The sequence below is a fragment of the Bos mutus genome, chromosome 18 (genome assembly GCF_027580195.1).
Source record: "Bos mutus isolate GX-2022 chromosome 18, NWIPB_WYAK_1.1, whole genome shotgun sequence".
NCBI classification, from domain to species: Eukaryota; Metazoa; Chordata; class Mammalia; order Artiodactyla; family Bovidae; genus Bos; species Bos mutus.
The window spans coordinates 10,322,704-10,336,123 of NC_091634.1; the positions used below are offsets into that span (position 1 = coordinate 10,322,704).

A 13,420-nucleotide genomic window follows, 5' to 3' on the forward strand; every position below is an offset into this window, starting at 1 on the left:
TGACTCAGTGGCTCTCTCTCAATTCTGAGCTGCCCCAGCCCATCCCTCAATTCTCCCCCTTAGCCTCTCCGTTCTTCTTTCAAATGCCTCTCCCTCCCCTTCGGCAAGTCTCTGTTTTGCTGTTTCTGCCGTCTCTTGTCTCTGCCTAGATCCCTTCATGGGGGCTCCTCCAAGTTGTCGCTCCTCCCCCAGCCCTCCACTGCAGGCCCCAGGCTGTCCTCAGAGGAGATGCCTAAATCCCTAATTCCATCCACTCTACAGCTCAGAGAGAGCTTTTCCTCTGGATGTTTCAATTCCCTCTGGGCCTCTGGCAAGAGAGACTGGGCATTTTTTACTTAAGGGGATAGCACCCTACCTCCCCCTAAAGGCACTGGTCTTCAGGGGCCAGGTTCAGCTCCCTCTGGACCCCCAGCACCTCTCTTCTCCACCTTTTTCCAGCTGAGTCACCCTCCATCCTTTCTCTCTCATTTCTTTCTCCATGACATCAGATTTCTCCTGAGGTCCAGCAAGGGGGTGGGAGAGCCAGCAGGGCCAGAGCACCACCTGCGCCCCCCTTCCCCTCTCATCCCCTAGAGGATGCAGCTCTGGCCACAGGATGGTGTCCAGGTGACAGACAGCATTTATTCCAGACTCCAGTGTCCACAGATGATGGGGTCAGGGCAGAGGGCGGGGATCCAGTGTCAGACTCTGCAGCAGGACGTCAGGTGGGAGGGTGGGGGACCAGCAATGGAGGCAGGAGGTAAAAATAGCCCCAGCCAGCCGACCCTCGAGCCTCGTCCCAGGCCAGGACTTGGGCTCGGGTCCAGGAGCTATTCTGGGGCCTGGGAGAGTCACAATCCTTGGAGGAAGGTCCCCTCCCTCCCAGGCCGCTGTGGTCCCTGCCCAGCCCACAGAGGAAGGAAGGGAGGGCCCAGAGAGGGAAGAGGAAAGGCCGGGAAAGTGGGGGCAGGCAGAGGTGTGAGCGGGGCTGGTTTTCTGATGCTCGCCACTCCAGGTTGGGTTCAATGACTGCCTCTGGGAAGGTCCTCAGCCTCAACACTGGGGAAAAGATGGGGAGATCAGCCTGGGCCCACAGCAGCTCTTCCACCCGCAGTGGTTCCCTCTCCCCAGGGGCCCAGGCCCTCACTCACCTCATCTCCAAAGCCCCCGCTCCCATGCTTGGCTCCTCCAGAGGCACTCCCCATGAGAAGGCCCGTCTGCTCTGGCCGCTGTGATCCTGAGTGGCTCAACTTGGGTTCCCCAGGTGGCCTAGTGGGAGGAGACATTGTGTTAGAGGTGGTCATGGCCAAGGAAGGAACTGGCCATGGGTGTGTCAAATGGGGACAGACTTGGCGATGGGTGGGTGGGAATGAGCTGGGGGTGAGGTAGGAGGTGGAAGTGGCCCTGGGGTCAGGGATGGGGTGAGGACATGCTTGACACTGCTCTTGGAATTGGAGCTGGTGATGTCACTGGGATGGGTTTTAGGGAGGGCTGTGGGGATAGCTGGGCTTCCCTGGTGGCTCAGTGGTAAAGAATCTGCCTGCCATGCAGGAGTCTCAGGAGAGGCAGGTTCAATCCCTGGGTCAGGAAGATGCTCTGGAAGAAGGCATGGCAACCCACTCCAGTATTCTTGGCTGGAGAACCCCATGGGGAGAGGAGCCTGATGGGCTATATGGTCTATGGGGTCGCAAAGAGTTGGACATGACTGAGGCGACTTAGAACGCACGCACGTGGGGATGGCTGTGGACTGGAGTTGAGGGTGGCTGTGTGGTCGCGGTTGGAGATAAGGTTGGATGGGGATGGGTTTGGAGTTAGGAATGGGATAGGGGGATGTGCAGGGGGACTTGGGATGGGGAGGTGGCTGAAGCTGTGTTTGGTTACTGGGTATGCGCTGGAGCTGAGGGTGCAGCTGGGGGAGAGGTTGGGGTTGGAGAGGAAGCTGGAAGTATAGATGAGGTTACTTTGGGATTGGGGTGGGTGTGGATCACAGGTGGGGATGAGATTGGGGATGAGGTTAAGGTGAGATTGGGGATGAGGTTAAGGTGAGCTTGGGGTGGGCTGGGAGTTGGTTATGGGTTGGGTGGGGTTGAGGAGAGGGGAGGGGACGGTCATGGTCCAGGTCGGAGGTTGGAGATGGGATGGCATCTTATTTGCCGATGGAGCTGGGGTTGGGGCTGTGGTTGGTTTGGGGCTGAGGTCAGGGTGAGGTCAGGGTTTGGGTAGAGAGCTCAGTTTCAAGGTTGCAGGCCACTCACGGAGACCCCTTCTCGCCCCGCTGGCAGCAGCCGGGCCGCCCCTTGCGTCTCATGCAGTAGAAGACGGCAACGACGAGGAGCAGGAGGGCCACGCTGATGGCCACGGCCATGACCGCCACGCCGGCCTGGGAGGTCTGGGGGGCCACTGCGGGGCAGGGCAGAGGGGGAGGGGTCAGCCAGCAGCCCACTGTCTGCCCCGCACCCGGTGTTGGTCCCACCACGGTGGTTACTCACCGGTTCCAAAGTGGAAGACGTGGTGGGTGTTCCCGAGAGGGTTGGAGGCCTCACAGGAGACGCCGTCTTGGCTCAAGGCACTGGTCACCTTCAGGGTCAGGGAGCTGCTCACCCAGCCCTGGCCCCCAGGGGCTGGTTCTGTGGGCTGTGGAGGCTCAGGTCAGGCCCAGGCTTTTGAGATCAAGGGCTCGGGGTGTGGGCAGAGTTGAAAAGGAAGCGGTCAGTGGAGGTGGAGGGTGGGGAGGACATGATCTGTGGACCACTGAGCCGGCTGGGATTTGGGGAGGGTCGGGGGTCGCTTACGCTGCCGCCCAACTGGCTCCAGGTGAGTTTGGGCTTCGGGTAGCCGCGGGCGTAGCAGATCAGGGTGACTTCATCTCCTTCGGTCCAGCTGCCTTCGGCCTTGGGCTGAGTCTCCTTTGCCTTTAACTCTGGTGTCCCTGTGGGTGGTGGGGCAGGAAAGGGGGTGAGATGTAGGCACCTGGGAAAAGGAGAGGAGGGAGAGAAAAAGAGGAGAGAAGGACCAGCCGTGGACCCGTCTCATTTGTCCTGGCGCCCCACATCTCCCCATGCTATCCCCATCCCAGCCTGCCCACACCCCAAACCTTGAACCAGCAGCCTGAAGCTCCGGGTGCGACTCAGGAGGGGGATCCTGGGCATGTAGGCCTCACATGTGTAGGTGCCGGCTGAATCGAAGGTGACGGAGTGGAGGGAGAGTGTGGGGTCCTCCCCCATGGGTGCTGAGTCCTGGGTGCGGAGAGAAAGAGCAGGCACCAGCTGGCTGTGAGAGGCAGGGAGGGGCTGATGGAAAGGGGAGGGTCCCGTGCTGGGGAGGGACACCTTTCCCTCTCACCTTGGTCCAGTATAGGGTCGGGGTGGGCAGGCCTCGCGCAGAGCAGGTCACGGTTGTGCTGTTGTGCAGAGGTAAGGAAAGCTCCTCCCCTGCACTGAGCTCCAGGGAGTCCAAGTCTGGAGTGGGGGGAGCAGAATGTCACCTTCCCCGGACCCTCACTCGATCAGTTAGGGGATCCCCAGGGCTTTTGAGGAGGGCAGACGTGAATGGACAATTGTCAGCAGAGAATGCCAACTTCTCCCCAGCTCCACGAGCTCTCCACTCTCTCATCTGGGCCCTTGAGCCCAGATCTAGGAGTCTGACTCCAAAGTACATGCCCACGGGGCTCCCCTGGTGGTCCAGTGGCTAAGACTTTGTGCTCCCAATGCAGGGGGGCCGGTCGGGGATCTAGACCCCACATGCCACAGTGAAGACCTGGTGCGGCCAAATTAAATAAATAAAACAAACACTTAAAACAACAATAACAACAACAAAAAACCAAAATACAGGCCCACTTCGACCACCTGCCTCCAGAGCTGACGTCTGAGCCCAGGGTTAATGGATAACCTGGGAGGTATTGGGCGCTCCTTCTCTGACTACCCCTCCAACCTTGGCCTTCTCTCCTCCACATGACCCATTTTTTTCCCATCAAGTCTTTTTTTTTTTTTTTTAACATTTGTAAATATTTTTTAATAAAACAAAACATATCAGAACTGAGGATTAAATTACATGCATATTAGAAGATCTTATCTTGATTTGAGTACAACTTTGACACTGATTATTCCTAAAATAGAAAACCGTAAGCCTAAAAGTACTGGGAAAATTCAAGACAAATATGCCAGCAGCCTGGGGTAGGTGTGAAGTGGCTGAGGCATTTAATGTAGGGAAAAGAAAAGCTGGGAGAAAATGAGAAGCCTCAAATATAGATCACATGACAGAAGCTAAATTCCCTAGTGCTCAGACACTCGGTCGTGTCCGGCTTTCTGTGGCCCAATGGACTGTAGTCCACCAGGCTCCTCTGTCCATGGGATTTTCCAAGCAATAATACTGGAGTGGGTTGCCATTTCCTACTCCAGAAATTCCCTAGTGGGCTTGGACAAAAACGCTAAATCCAGGATGCAGTGTTCATAAGAGGCAGTTACAAGTAATGCAAAAGGTCAAGATCAAAAGGCCATTCTGGGCCCCTGAAGCAGGTCACCAGGAGGAGAAGGGCAGCTGTGAAGGGCACAGCAACACAGGACCCAAGGCAAGGGAGGTTCGGGGGCCAGGGCGAGCGTGTTATGATGGAAAGGACCCAACATCTTAAAGGACACAGGACAGTCACACACCTGTAACACACACGGACTCAGAAAGTACTAAATAAAGCAAAAACTGCTAGAAACAGAGATTTCCGCACTTGATGTAAGATTTTAACATAACCACAATGATGTAGGATTTTTAACACAAGTCTCTCAAATTCGACAGCATGGCTAGTAGGGGAAATACCAAACGGGAAACCAGATGCCACCACAGGTTCAGCTCAACAGCTGACTCTTAAAGTCAATGCCGATAAAGAGCGATCATCCTTTCCCAAAGTCTGCAGAGAAGTTTTAAAAACTGACCGTGTAGTAAAGAAACTCCCTGCTGCTGCTGCTGCTAAGTCACTTCAGTTGTGTCCGACTCTGTGCAACCCCGTAGATGGCAGCCCACCAGGCTCTGCCATCCCTGGGATTCTCCAGGCAAGAACACTGGAGTGGGTTGCCATTTCCTTCTCCACCCATCAAGTCTTTCTCTGCTGTGTCCCCCAAATGAATCTTCTCACTTCTTTCCATCTCTGATCCTGGGGTCCAACTGCCTTGACCACTGCAGTCACGTCCTCACTGGTCTCTTGTCCTCTCTGGCCCATTCTTTGCTGAGCAGCCAGAGGGATCTTTTCTTTTTTAAACAGTGAAAGTGTAGTTGCTCAGTCATGTCCAAGTTTGACTTAAAAAAAAATTGGTTTTAAAATTTATTTATTTAATTTTGGCTGTGCTGGGTTCGTTTTTTAAAAAACAAACAAAGAAACAGCCCACTCCTCTTTTTTTTTTTTTTTTTGGTAGTGCCCAGACTTCTCTAGTTGCATCACGGGGCTTAGTGATGCTTTGTGGGAATCTTAGTTCCCCAACCAGTGACTGAACCCAGGTCCCCTGCATTGGGAGTGGGGAGTGTTATCCACCGGACCACCAGGGAAGGCCTCTCAAGGGATCTTTTCAAAACACACACTGGTCAGCCCTTGCCTCTGCTTAAAATCTTGCAGTGAGGAAAAAAACAAAACAAAACAAAACTCTGCAGTGGTTCCCCAGTATGGTGGGCATACAGGCCTCTTTCCTTGATGAAGCCAATAAGTCCTGCCTGGTTGACCCTGCCCACTGCTTCAAGCTCATCTCCCACCTTCCCCTCTTGCTTCCTGAGCTCCGGCTACCCTGTTCTTTCCCTGTTGTTCTCCGATATGCCAGTGTGGGCCTCAGGGCCCTTGCACATGCTGTTTCCGCAGCCTGGAATGCTTTTCTTCTGACTCATCGTATCTCTGGTTCCATTCTTTGGTTTCCTACACATGATCCCTTTCTCAGAGAGGTCTCTGTGACCCTCTGTCGTGGACACTCAGATTTCCCCTTTGGCACCAAAGGATTTTCTCCCCAGCTGTTGAGAAGGGTGTCAGCTGTCAGCCCTCAGCTGTCAGCCCTCTCTGGAAACTGCCTGAGTCACAGAGAGAGCCCCTGGCGCAAGGTCATGTCCCCTCCTTCCCTAGGCAGCCCACATCCAATGACGGGTTGACGTGGATGTACAAAATACCCAGCCCCTGTACCCCAACTGGGGATCTCTCAGCTTCTAAATGCCCTGTGAGCATGTAGAGGTCTTCCTTAGGCTGAAGCCCAACTTCCGCCTCTGCTGCATCCTGCTTCCTTCCCTCATCACCCACCAAGAGGTGTGGATCCTGGGGCACTCCCCATAAATTTCCTTCCTGCAGTCAGAATCTGCAGCCCCTAACAGCCTCCATGGAAAATAATCTCTGTTCGCCACACCAGTTCCTTATCCCCCTCCTCTGCGTTAGTCTCTATAGAGGCAGGACTGTGACTCAAAGTGTGTGTTCAAAAAAAAAAAAAAAGTGTGTGTTCAGCGTTTAACATCTGTCTCCCTACTGGACCCTGGAGCTGGGTGGAGGCTGGGGCTGCACTCTCTTGTTGACATGTGGCACAGGGTCTAGCCCCAGGAAGGGAGGTGACAGGAGTTCCCAGGAGGGACAGAGCCTTTGCTCAGGGCTTGTGTGCAGGCGGACCAAGAAGGCTTCTTGGAAGACTGGGATCCGAGAGATGGGTTGGGATTGGATGGAAGAGAAGATGGGGAGTTACTGTAGGAAAGAGGAGAAGAGCTTGGGGTGTGATGGGGAGAAGAGTCCGCCTAAGGTGAGGCCAGCCAGGTGGGTCTTGAAGGCTGGGGTGAAGCATGTGGGTCTTGTCCCCAGAGGACTGGGGAGACACAGCAGGTTCTAGGTAGGGGAAGGTCAGGTGTATGCCTTGGAAAGGGGTCTCTGGCTGCCTTGTATGGGAGACTGGAGGGGCCAGGGGCATCGAGACCAGGCTGGGCACCACAGAAAGGGTTGGAGACAGGGCTGCGGGGGGGCGGCGAGGGTGAGGAGATCGCTGATGCCAGGGCCCCCTCCCGCTCTGGGGGCTCTCACAGGCCACACGCAGCTCCAGGGTTTTGGAGAGCTCCGCATCCTCAGGGACGTCGAAGTCCTCCACCCTGCAGCCATAGGTCCCGCTCTGGTTCCGCTGTACCCTCTCCAGCGTCAAGTTCCCCTCAAGACTTGTTTTTAGCACATCTTCTTGCTTGTCCTGGGGGAGATCAGGAATGAGGAACCCTGTTCAGGAAATGCTCTGGGCTGGCAGGGTCAGGTTAGGTCCAGGGTCACCCAAGCCAGGCATCAAGGTATGTCAAGACTCTCACAAATCGGGGAACAGATAGCTACTGGGTCATTGATCACGCGCCTTGCTAAGCCAGGGGTCAGAATTTGGTGCAGACGAGTAGATCTCAGAGGTCAGGGGAATGAGGGGGTGGGTTACCTGAAGCCAGAAAAACGTGTACTCTGGGGTGGGACTGCCATCCCCCTGGCACAACAGTTGGACAGAGTCACCCTCACGGACCCAGCCTTCAGCAGTGGACTGGCTGCCCAACCAGAACAGCACGTGCTCTGTGGGATCTAAGGGAAAGGGCAGACTCACGGTCAGGGTCAAGGGTAAAAGGCAGGGCTAGGTTAAGGGGGAGAGGCCAGCACTGCAGCAAAGGAAAGGGCTATGGTTGGCCAAAGGTGAGAGGTAAAATCTTTTTTCTTTTTTTGGCCAACCTTAGTCTTTTCCTTTGCTACAGTGTGGGTAACAGGTCAGTATGAGATTTGCGGGGACCCATTTTGGGGTGGAAGCGTGGGGCACACGGTTAGTCCTGAGACTCCACGGAGTTCAGGTGTTATGGGGGGAGTCAGAAGTCAGGATGGGGCTCCCGCTGGCACTTGAGGTCAGAGGTCAGAGGTGAGTACCCACTTCAGCCTGAGGTAAGGGGGCAGAAGGCCTCGAAGGGGTGGGGCAGGTCAAGAGGTCACCTTGGAGGGTCAGGCCTCGGAGCGAGAGTTCCTGGTGGGGGCGGCCGGGGGCCCAGCTCGGACTCACAGTGCAGGGTGAGGGAGAAGGAAGGGCCGTCCAGGCGGCCGTGCTGGCCGGCGGGCAGGTAGTAGTGCACGGAGCAGTGGAAGCTGGCCTCCCGGTCGGGCTTGTGGAGCCGCAGGTAAAGGGTGCTGGTGAGAGAGAGCAGGCCGGAGGCCTCCCGGACGGTGCGAGTGGTCATGTAGCCCTCTGCGGGAGAGGGCGGCAGGGAGGAGGTCAGCCAGCCCGGCCGCCGCCCAGCCCCAGCCCCTGAGGTCTAGCCGAGCTCCCTCAGGCACCACTCACCGGAGTTCACCTCCAGGGGCACGGCCAGGGGCTGCCCGTTCCGATACCACATGATCTGGGGGGCTGGGTTCCCGTTGCGGCTGCTGCAAGTGGCTATCTGGGACAGACACAGACCCACACCCACACTGGGCTGGGAGCCAGGACCCTGGAGTCTGGGTCCCCCTCCCTGGAGGGGGGTGGGGACCAGACCAGACCCAGACACACGAGTCCAGCTCCCAACCCTCTCCTCCCGGGAGACCCAAGGTCAGAACTCCCGGACCCCTACTCCTCAGACTGGGAAGCCCAAGCCCCCAGCCTCTCCCGACCTTGGGCTATAGGAGCCCAGGACTCCCTCCTCCCCTCAGAATCCTGGAAGCAAGGTGTGGCCCAAGGTACCTCCTGGGCAAAGTCATCCATCACAGACAGGATTCCTTTGTTGGGGGAGACCTCCGGGGCCTCTGGTTTGGCTGCGGGAGGGACTTACAGTCAGGAGCTGGTTCCCGGGGTTCTCACCTCCCTGCCCCTTCCCAGGATGTGTGTGTTGTGCCCGGGGGCGGTGGTCGGAGGGGAGGCACAGACACTCACCAAACACTTTGAGCCTGGCGGTGGCCTCGGCGGTGCCCGCTGCCCCCGCCTTCACCACGCACACATAGTCGCGCTCGTCGCCCACCTGGGCCTCAGGCAGCACCAGGCGCCCCTGGGAGTCCAGCTGGTATGGGGGGCTGCGGCCCCGGGAGTTGAGCTCTTTGTCCCGGAGCTCGGAGCCACGCAGCTCGGCCGAGGCCAGGCGGTGGCGGGCCCCTGAGCGGTCGACCTGCGGGGGCGGGCGGGGAGCATCTCAGCGAGAGGCTGCCTGGCCAGAGGCCCTCCTCCGTGTCCCCTTTCTCGCTGCCGCTCCGCTCCGCGGGTCTCCTTCTCTCACGTTCTCGGTCCCTCCGTCCTCTCTCAGCTCTCCCACCCCCGCCCCCTGTCTGTGGTCACCTTTCCCCTCTCTGGTTCTCTCTTTCGCCATCTCACCATGCTTCCACCTCTGTCTCTCTTTCCTGCCCTGGGTCTCCTGTTTCTCTTTCTCTTTAGTCCCATCCCTGGGCTCCTGCCTTCTGGGTGTCTGCCTCTGAATGTCCTCTTTCAAGAGCCAGGGGACCTCTTTCATTCTAGCCTCAGCTGTGCCTGGACACCAGGGTACCCTGGAGAGGGGCTTCCCCTTGCTGGGCCTCCATTTCCCCACCTGTAAAATGGAAAGGCAGCTTGTGGGGCTCCTAGGGGCTTTCGGGCTCGGATGAGGGGATGAACGTTTGCAGCCCCAGTGCGCCCTGACTCTCAGACCCTCTCTGTCATGCCCTTGTTTCCAGCTCACAGCACTCACCAGAAACCATTCCAGCATGAAATAGTCATGGGTCCCCAAGGGGCTGCAGTCCAGAGTGACAGACTCCCCCCTCATCACCTCCACCAGGGGGGGCACAGACAGGCGGACCTCAGCCTTGGAACCTGCAGGAGGGTGACTGAGCTTTTTCCCACTGCCACCAGGAGGCAGAGCTCTCTAGGTCCCCAGTCCTCCTCCCCTAGACCCAGGGGTCCAGGCCCCCAGCCCCTCCTCCCCCAGACCCGGGGGTCCAGGCCCCCAGCCCCTGCTCCCCCAGACCCGGGGGTCCAGGCCCCCAGCCCCTGCTCCCCCAGACCCGGGGGACCAGGCCCCCAGCCCCTGCTCCCTCAGACCGGGGGATCCAGACCCCAGCCCCTCCTCCCCCAGACCCAGGAGTCCAGGCCCCCAGCCCCTCCTCCCCCAGACCCGGGGGTCCAGGCCCCCAGCCCCTGCTCCCCCAGACCCAGGGGTCCAGGCCCCCAGCCCCTGCTCCCCCAGACCCGGGGGACCAGGCCCCCAGCCCCTGCTCCCTCAGACCGGGGGATCCAGACCCCAGCCCCTCTTTCCCCAGCCCCTCCTCCCCCAGACCCAGGGGTCCAGGCCCCCAGCCCCTCCTCCCTCAGACCCAGGGGTCCAGGCCCCCAGCCCCTCCTCCCTCAGACCCAGGGGTCCAGGCCCCCAGCCCCTGCTCCCTCAGATTCAGCTCCTCTCTCCCTTTATCTCTCATTTCTGCATCTCTAAGCTTCAGATCCCATCTCTCCGTTCACTTGCAGAACTGAAGACTCCTCCCCTGGGCCACACAGGGCCCCGTGGCCTCCATACAATCCACTTGGGCTCAAATCCTGTGTGTCCTTGCTTGTCCCACTAGACCAAATGCCCCTTGAGGGCAGGGCCTTGGCAGGCTCATTCCTTAGCCTCCAACACTTCACCCGGGGCCTGGCACAATGAGATGGATAATCGTCTCCATCTCAGTCACCGCCTCTGCGTGTGTGTGTGTGTGTGTGTGTGTGTGTGCGCGTGTGTGCGTGCATGCCCCTCACCCCGTGTCTCCATCTCTTAGTTTCACGGTTCTCTGCGTTCCTCTCAGTCTCCGTGTTGCCCGGCCCTGCCCCCCGGGTCTCTCCATCAGGAGCCGGGAGACTGGGGCTGGGCCAGAGCTGAGGCGGGATGGGTGTGTGGGCGCAGTGAGGGGGACAGGGCTGGGCAGGTTTCAGGAATGTGGGAGGGACAGGCTGGCTCAGACCTGCCCGAGCCCCCTACCCGCGCCTCGGCCCATCTAACTCTTTGAGAGAAGCAGCAGCACGTGCCTCAGAGCAGGACAGGGTGGAGGCCCCGGATCCTGGGTCCTGAGGGAGAAGGGAGCGGAGGGCCGGGACTCCCGTCCCAGGATCCGGGCAGGTAGAGGCGTTCGCATTAGGAAAGCGAGCTCTTTCAGTCTCTGGGCTGGCATCCTGGCCTGGGCTCTCAGTTCTTAGAATCTCCCTTCCCTTCCCTGCCCAGCCTGGCCCAGCTTTGCCCCTGGGGACCCACTGTTCGCCATGCTTGTGCCAGGGCCCTGGATTCCCAGGCACCCACCTCTGGCCTGGGCCTGCCCCATGGGAGGGAGTGTGGGGCCAGGCTGGTGCCCAGGGCTGGGTCCGAGCGGTAGAGACAGCAAGGATGGTCGGAGGGATCTCTCTCTCCCCCAGTTCTCTCTTCCCCCAGCCCCTGAGGGCCTCTACCTCTCCTCCAACCACCACGCAGGTGCGTGGCTTTATCTGGGCCCCCGGGAAGGGGGGCTCTGTCACTTGGAAACACTTAGTTCCGCTGTCACTGCCCAGGGGCTGAGCTCCAGCCCTTTCTGATGGAGCGGGAGGCGAGAGGGGCGGGTCCTTTAGAGTCTGGGCTCTGAATCTGAATGGGGGGAACCCGCAATCGCATGTGACTTGCTGGTTTCTAGCCAGAGGGTCCCTGACCCTCTCAAAACTTGACAACTTTTGAGCGGGGAGTTCCGCTTTGGTCTCTTCTGTCCCCGGGGAAAAGGCACTCCGGCCACTGGAGGCCAGGACCTCTGGGTCCGGGGGAATAGGGGCCAGGCGGGGGTGGGAGCGGTGGCAGATCCCAGCGTCTGAGGGGGCAGGGAGAGGAGCCGCCGCACTCCTGGGTCCAACGGCTTCTCAGATCGCTTCTAATACACAGCTGAGGATCCCCAGCCCTCTGCCTGGCTGTCGCTAGATCTCTCACTGGGAGTGGTACCCCATATCCCTCCTTTTCTGGGGTCCCTGGGGTCGGTGAAAGCCCTTTCCCACCTCCCCTCCCCTCCCCTCCCCGCGCCCCCCAGGCGCGCCCTGCTCTCAGCCCGAGCCATACCTGGGGGGACCGCCAGCAGGAGCGCGAGCACCAGCAACCGCGGGGCCCTACGCGCCCCAGCCCGCGCGTCCGGGGGCTCCATGTTCAAGGCGGCGGCGGCAGCGGGCGGCGAGCGGCGGGCGGCAGGGGCAGAGACTGAGCCCGGGCTGAGGCTCCTCGGCCGCCGGGACTGGAGCGAGGAGGCCCCGCCCCAGGCAGCCCCGCCCCACCCCGCCCTCCCGGTCTCCCCCTCGTCCCCCTCCAAACCCGGGCGCCAGGCCAGGACCTCCCACTGCCCGGAGCCGACCTCCCAGCACTCAGCCGGGAGCCAGGCTCCCCGCCCCCAGGCCCCAGGGTGTCAGGCTCCAACTGACCAGCGCCCCTGGCGGGTGACTCGACCAACCAGTTCGGCCGGTGTCCAGAGCGGGGTTCTCCCTGGACCCCCGCGGATCCTCTCCACCTCAGTCTCGCTGGCGGGGACCCGTTCCCACCCCGGCCGGTGACCTGGGCTCCCCTCGTCGTTTTCGACCTGCTGGCCCGGGTCCAACCAGTGGCCTGCACCAGCCTCTCCCAGTCCAACCAGCAATCCCCAGCCTCCCCAGTGGCCAGTGTGCTGGGCTGCTTTCCTGCCTGACCAGTGGCCTGGAACCCACCTGGTTCTAATGTCTAATGGTTCTGAAGTCTGATGGTTCTAATGTCTGATGGTCTTCAACATCCAGCTCTGCCCAGGCCTCTGAGATGCTGGCGGGGGCGGGGGCTGTGGGGTGCTCTTCCCTTAGCTCTCCTCCCTAGGGCCCTCCCTCTCTTCCCCCCTTCCAGGGAATCCTAGGAATGCCACCCCCCTTCCTCCCTTTCTCTTCCCTTTACTCCCTTCCAACTTTGGGGGGAGGGGAAAAGAATCGGGGTTGACAGGTGAGTGGGGGCGGGGAGGAGGCCCAGGCACCTGAGGGAAAAAAAGGAGGAGTCCCGCCATGGGTCACAAGGAAGGGTCACAGGTCAGACTTGGGATCACAGATCAGAGTGTCCAGGGCTCCTTACAAGGCAGGCCTGGCTGGGACAAAATTCCTAGATGCTGGCCAGAGGATGGGGGTGGGGTGAGATTTCACTGGTTACCCGGGAGAAGCTAGCCCTTAACACTGGCTAGTAAGGGGCAGCTGGTCATGCTGGGAGACTTTCCCCAGGCCTCTGATCAGATGTGGGGCGTGGACGGGCAGAAGGGGGACAACTGGTCAGGCACCAGGGACATCTTAGATTGTAGGTCAGCACGGGGGTTATTGGTTAGACTGGTCAAGGCTACTTTGTCCACACAGGAGAGCGATTGTTATAGTTGGGAGAAGTGACCTTGTAGTGTTAGCTCCCCTTCTCCAGGAAGCCCTCCGTGCTCTCCTTGGCTGAGTCAAGTGCCCACCTCTGGGCTCCCCCACCCAGCCCTGCCCATTCTGGGTCAGTTCTGTCTGGGGATGAGTTTGTCTCCCCCACTGGACTGAGA

General features: G+C 59.5%; 1 protein-coding gene across 1 annotated transcript; it reads right to left on the minus strand.

Moving 5' to 3' along the window:
- Positions 1–601: 601 nt before the first annotated feature.
- On the minus strand, positions 602–12,116 carry BCAM (basal cell adhesion molecule (Lutheran blood group)). The gene is made up of 15 exons (XM_070387554.1): positions 11,953–12,116; positions 9,607–9,728; positions 8,826–9,054; positions 8,637–8,707; positions 8,262–8,358; positions 7,983–8,165; positions 7,383–7,519; positions 6,998–7,154; positions 3,322–3,437; positions 3,074–3,215; positions 2,772–2,908; positions 2,469–2,613; positions 2,235–2,379; positions 1,131–1,248; positions 602–1,038 (listed from the first exon to the last, which is right to left on the minus strand). Exons 1-15 carry the CDS (start codon positions 12,032–12,034, stop codon positions 1,033–1,035), a joined length of 1,887 nt encoding a protein of 628 aa, XP_070243655.1. The 5' UTR covers positions 12,035–12,116; the 3' UTR covers positions 602–1,032.
- Between the last annotated feature and the right edge of the window lie 1,304 nt (positions 12,117–13,420).

What these genes read in the sequence shown, in the direction of transcription:
- BCAM (XM_070387554.1), bottom strand. Translation starts at nt 12,034, where the DNA reads ATGGAGCCCCCGGACGCGCGGGCTGGGGCGCGTAGGGCCCCGCGGTTG. An exon ending in ACACGTTTTTCTGGCTTCAG is followed by an intron (nt 7,155 to 7,382) that starts GTAACCCACCCC and finishes GATCTCCCCCAG; the next exon opens with GACAAGCAAGAAGATGTGCT. An exon ending in CGTCTTCCACTTTGGAACCG is followed by an intron (nt 2,380 to 2,468) that starts GTGAGTAACCAC and finishes CCTGCCCCGCAG; the next exon opens with TGGCCCCCCAGACCTCCCAG.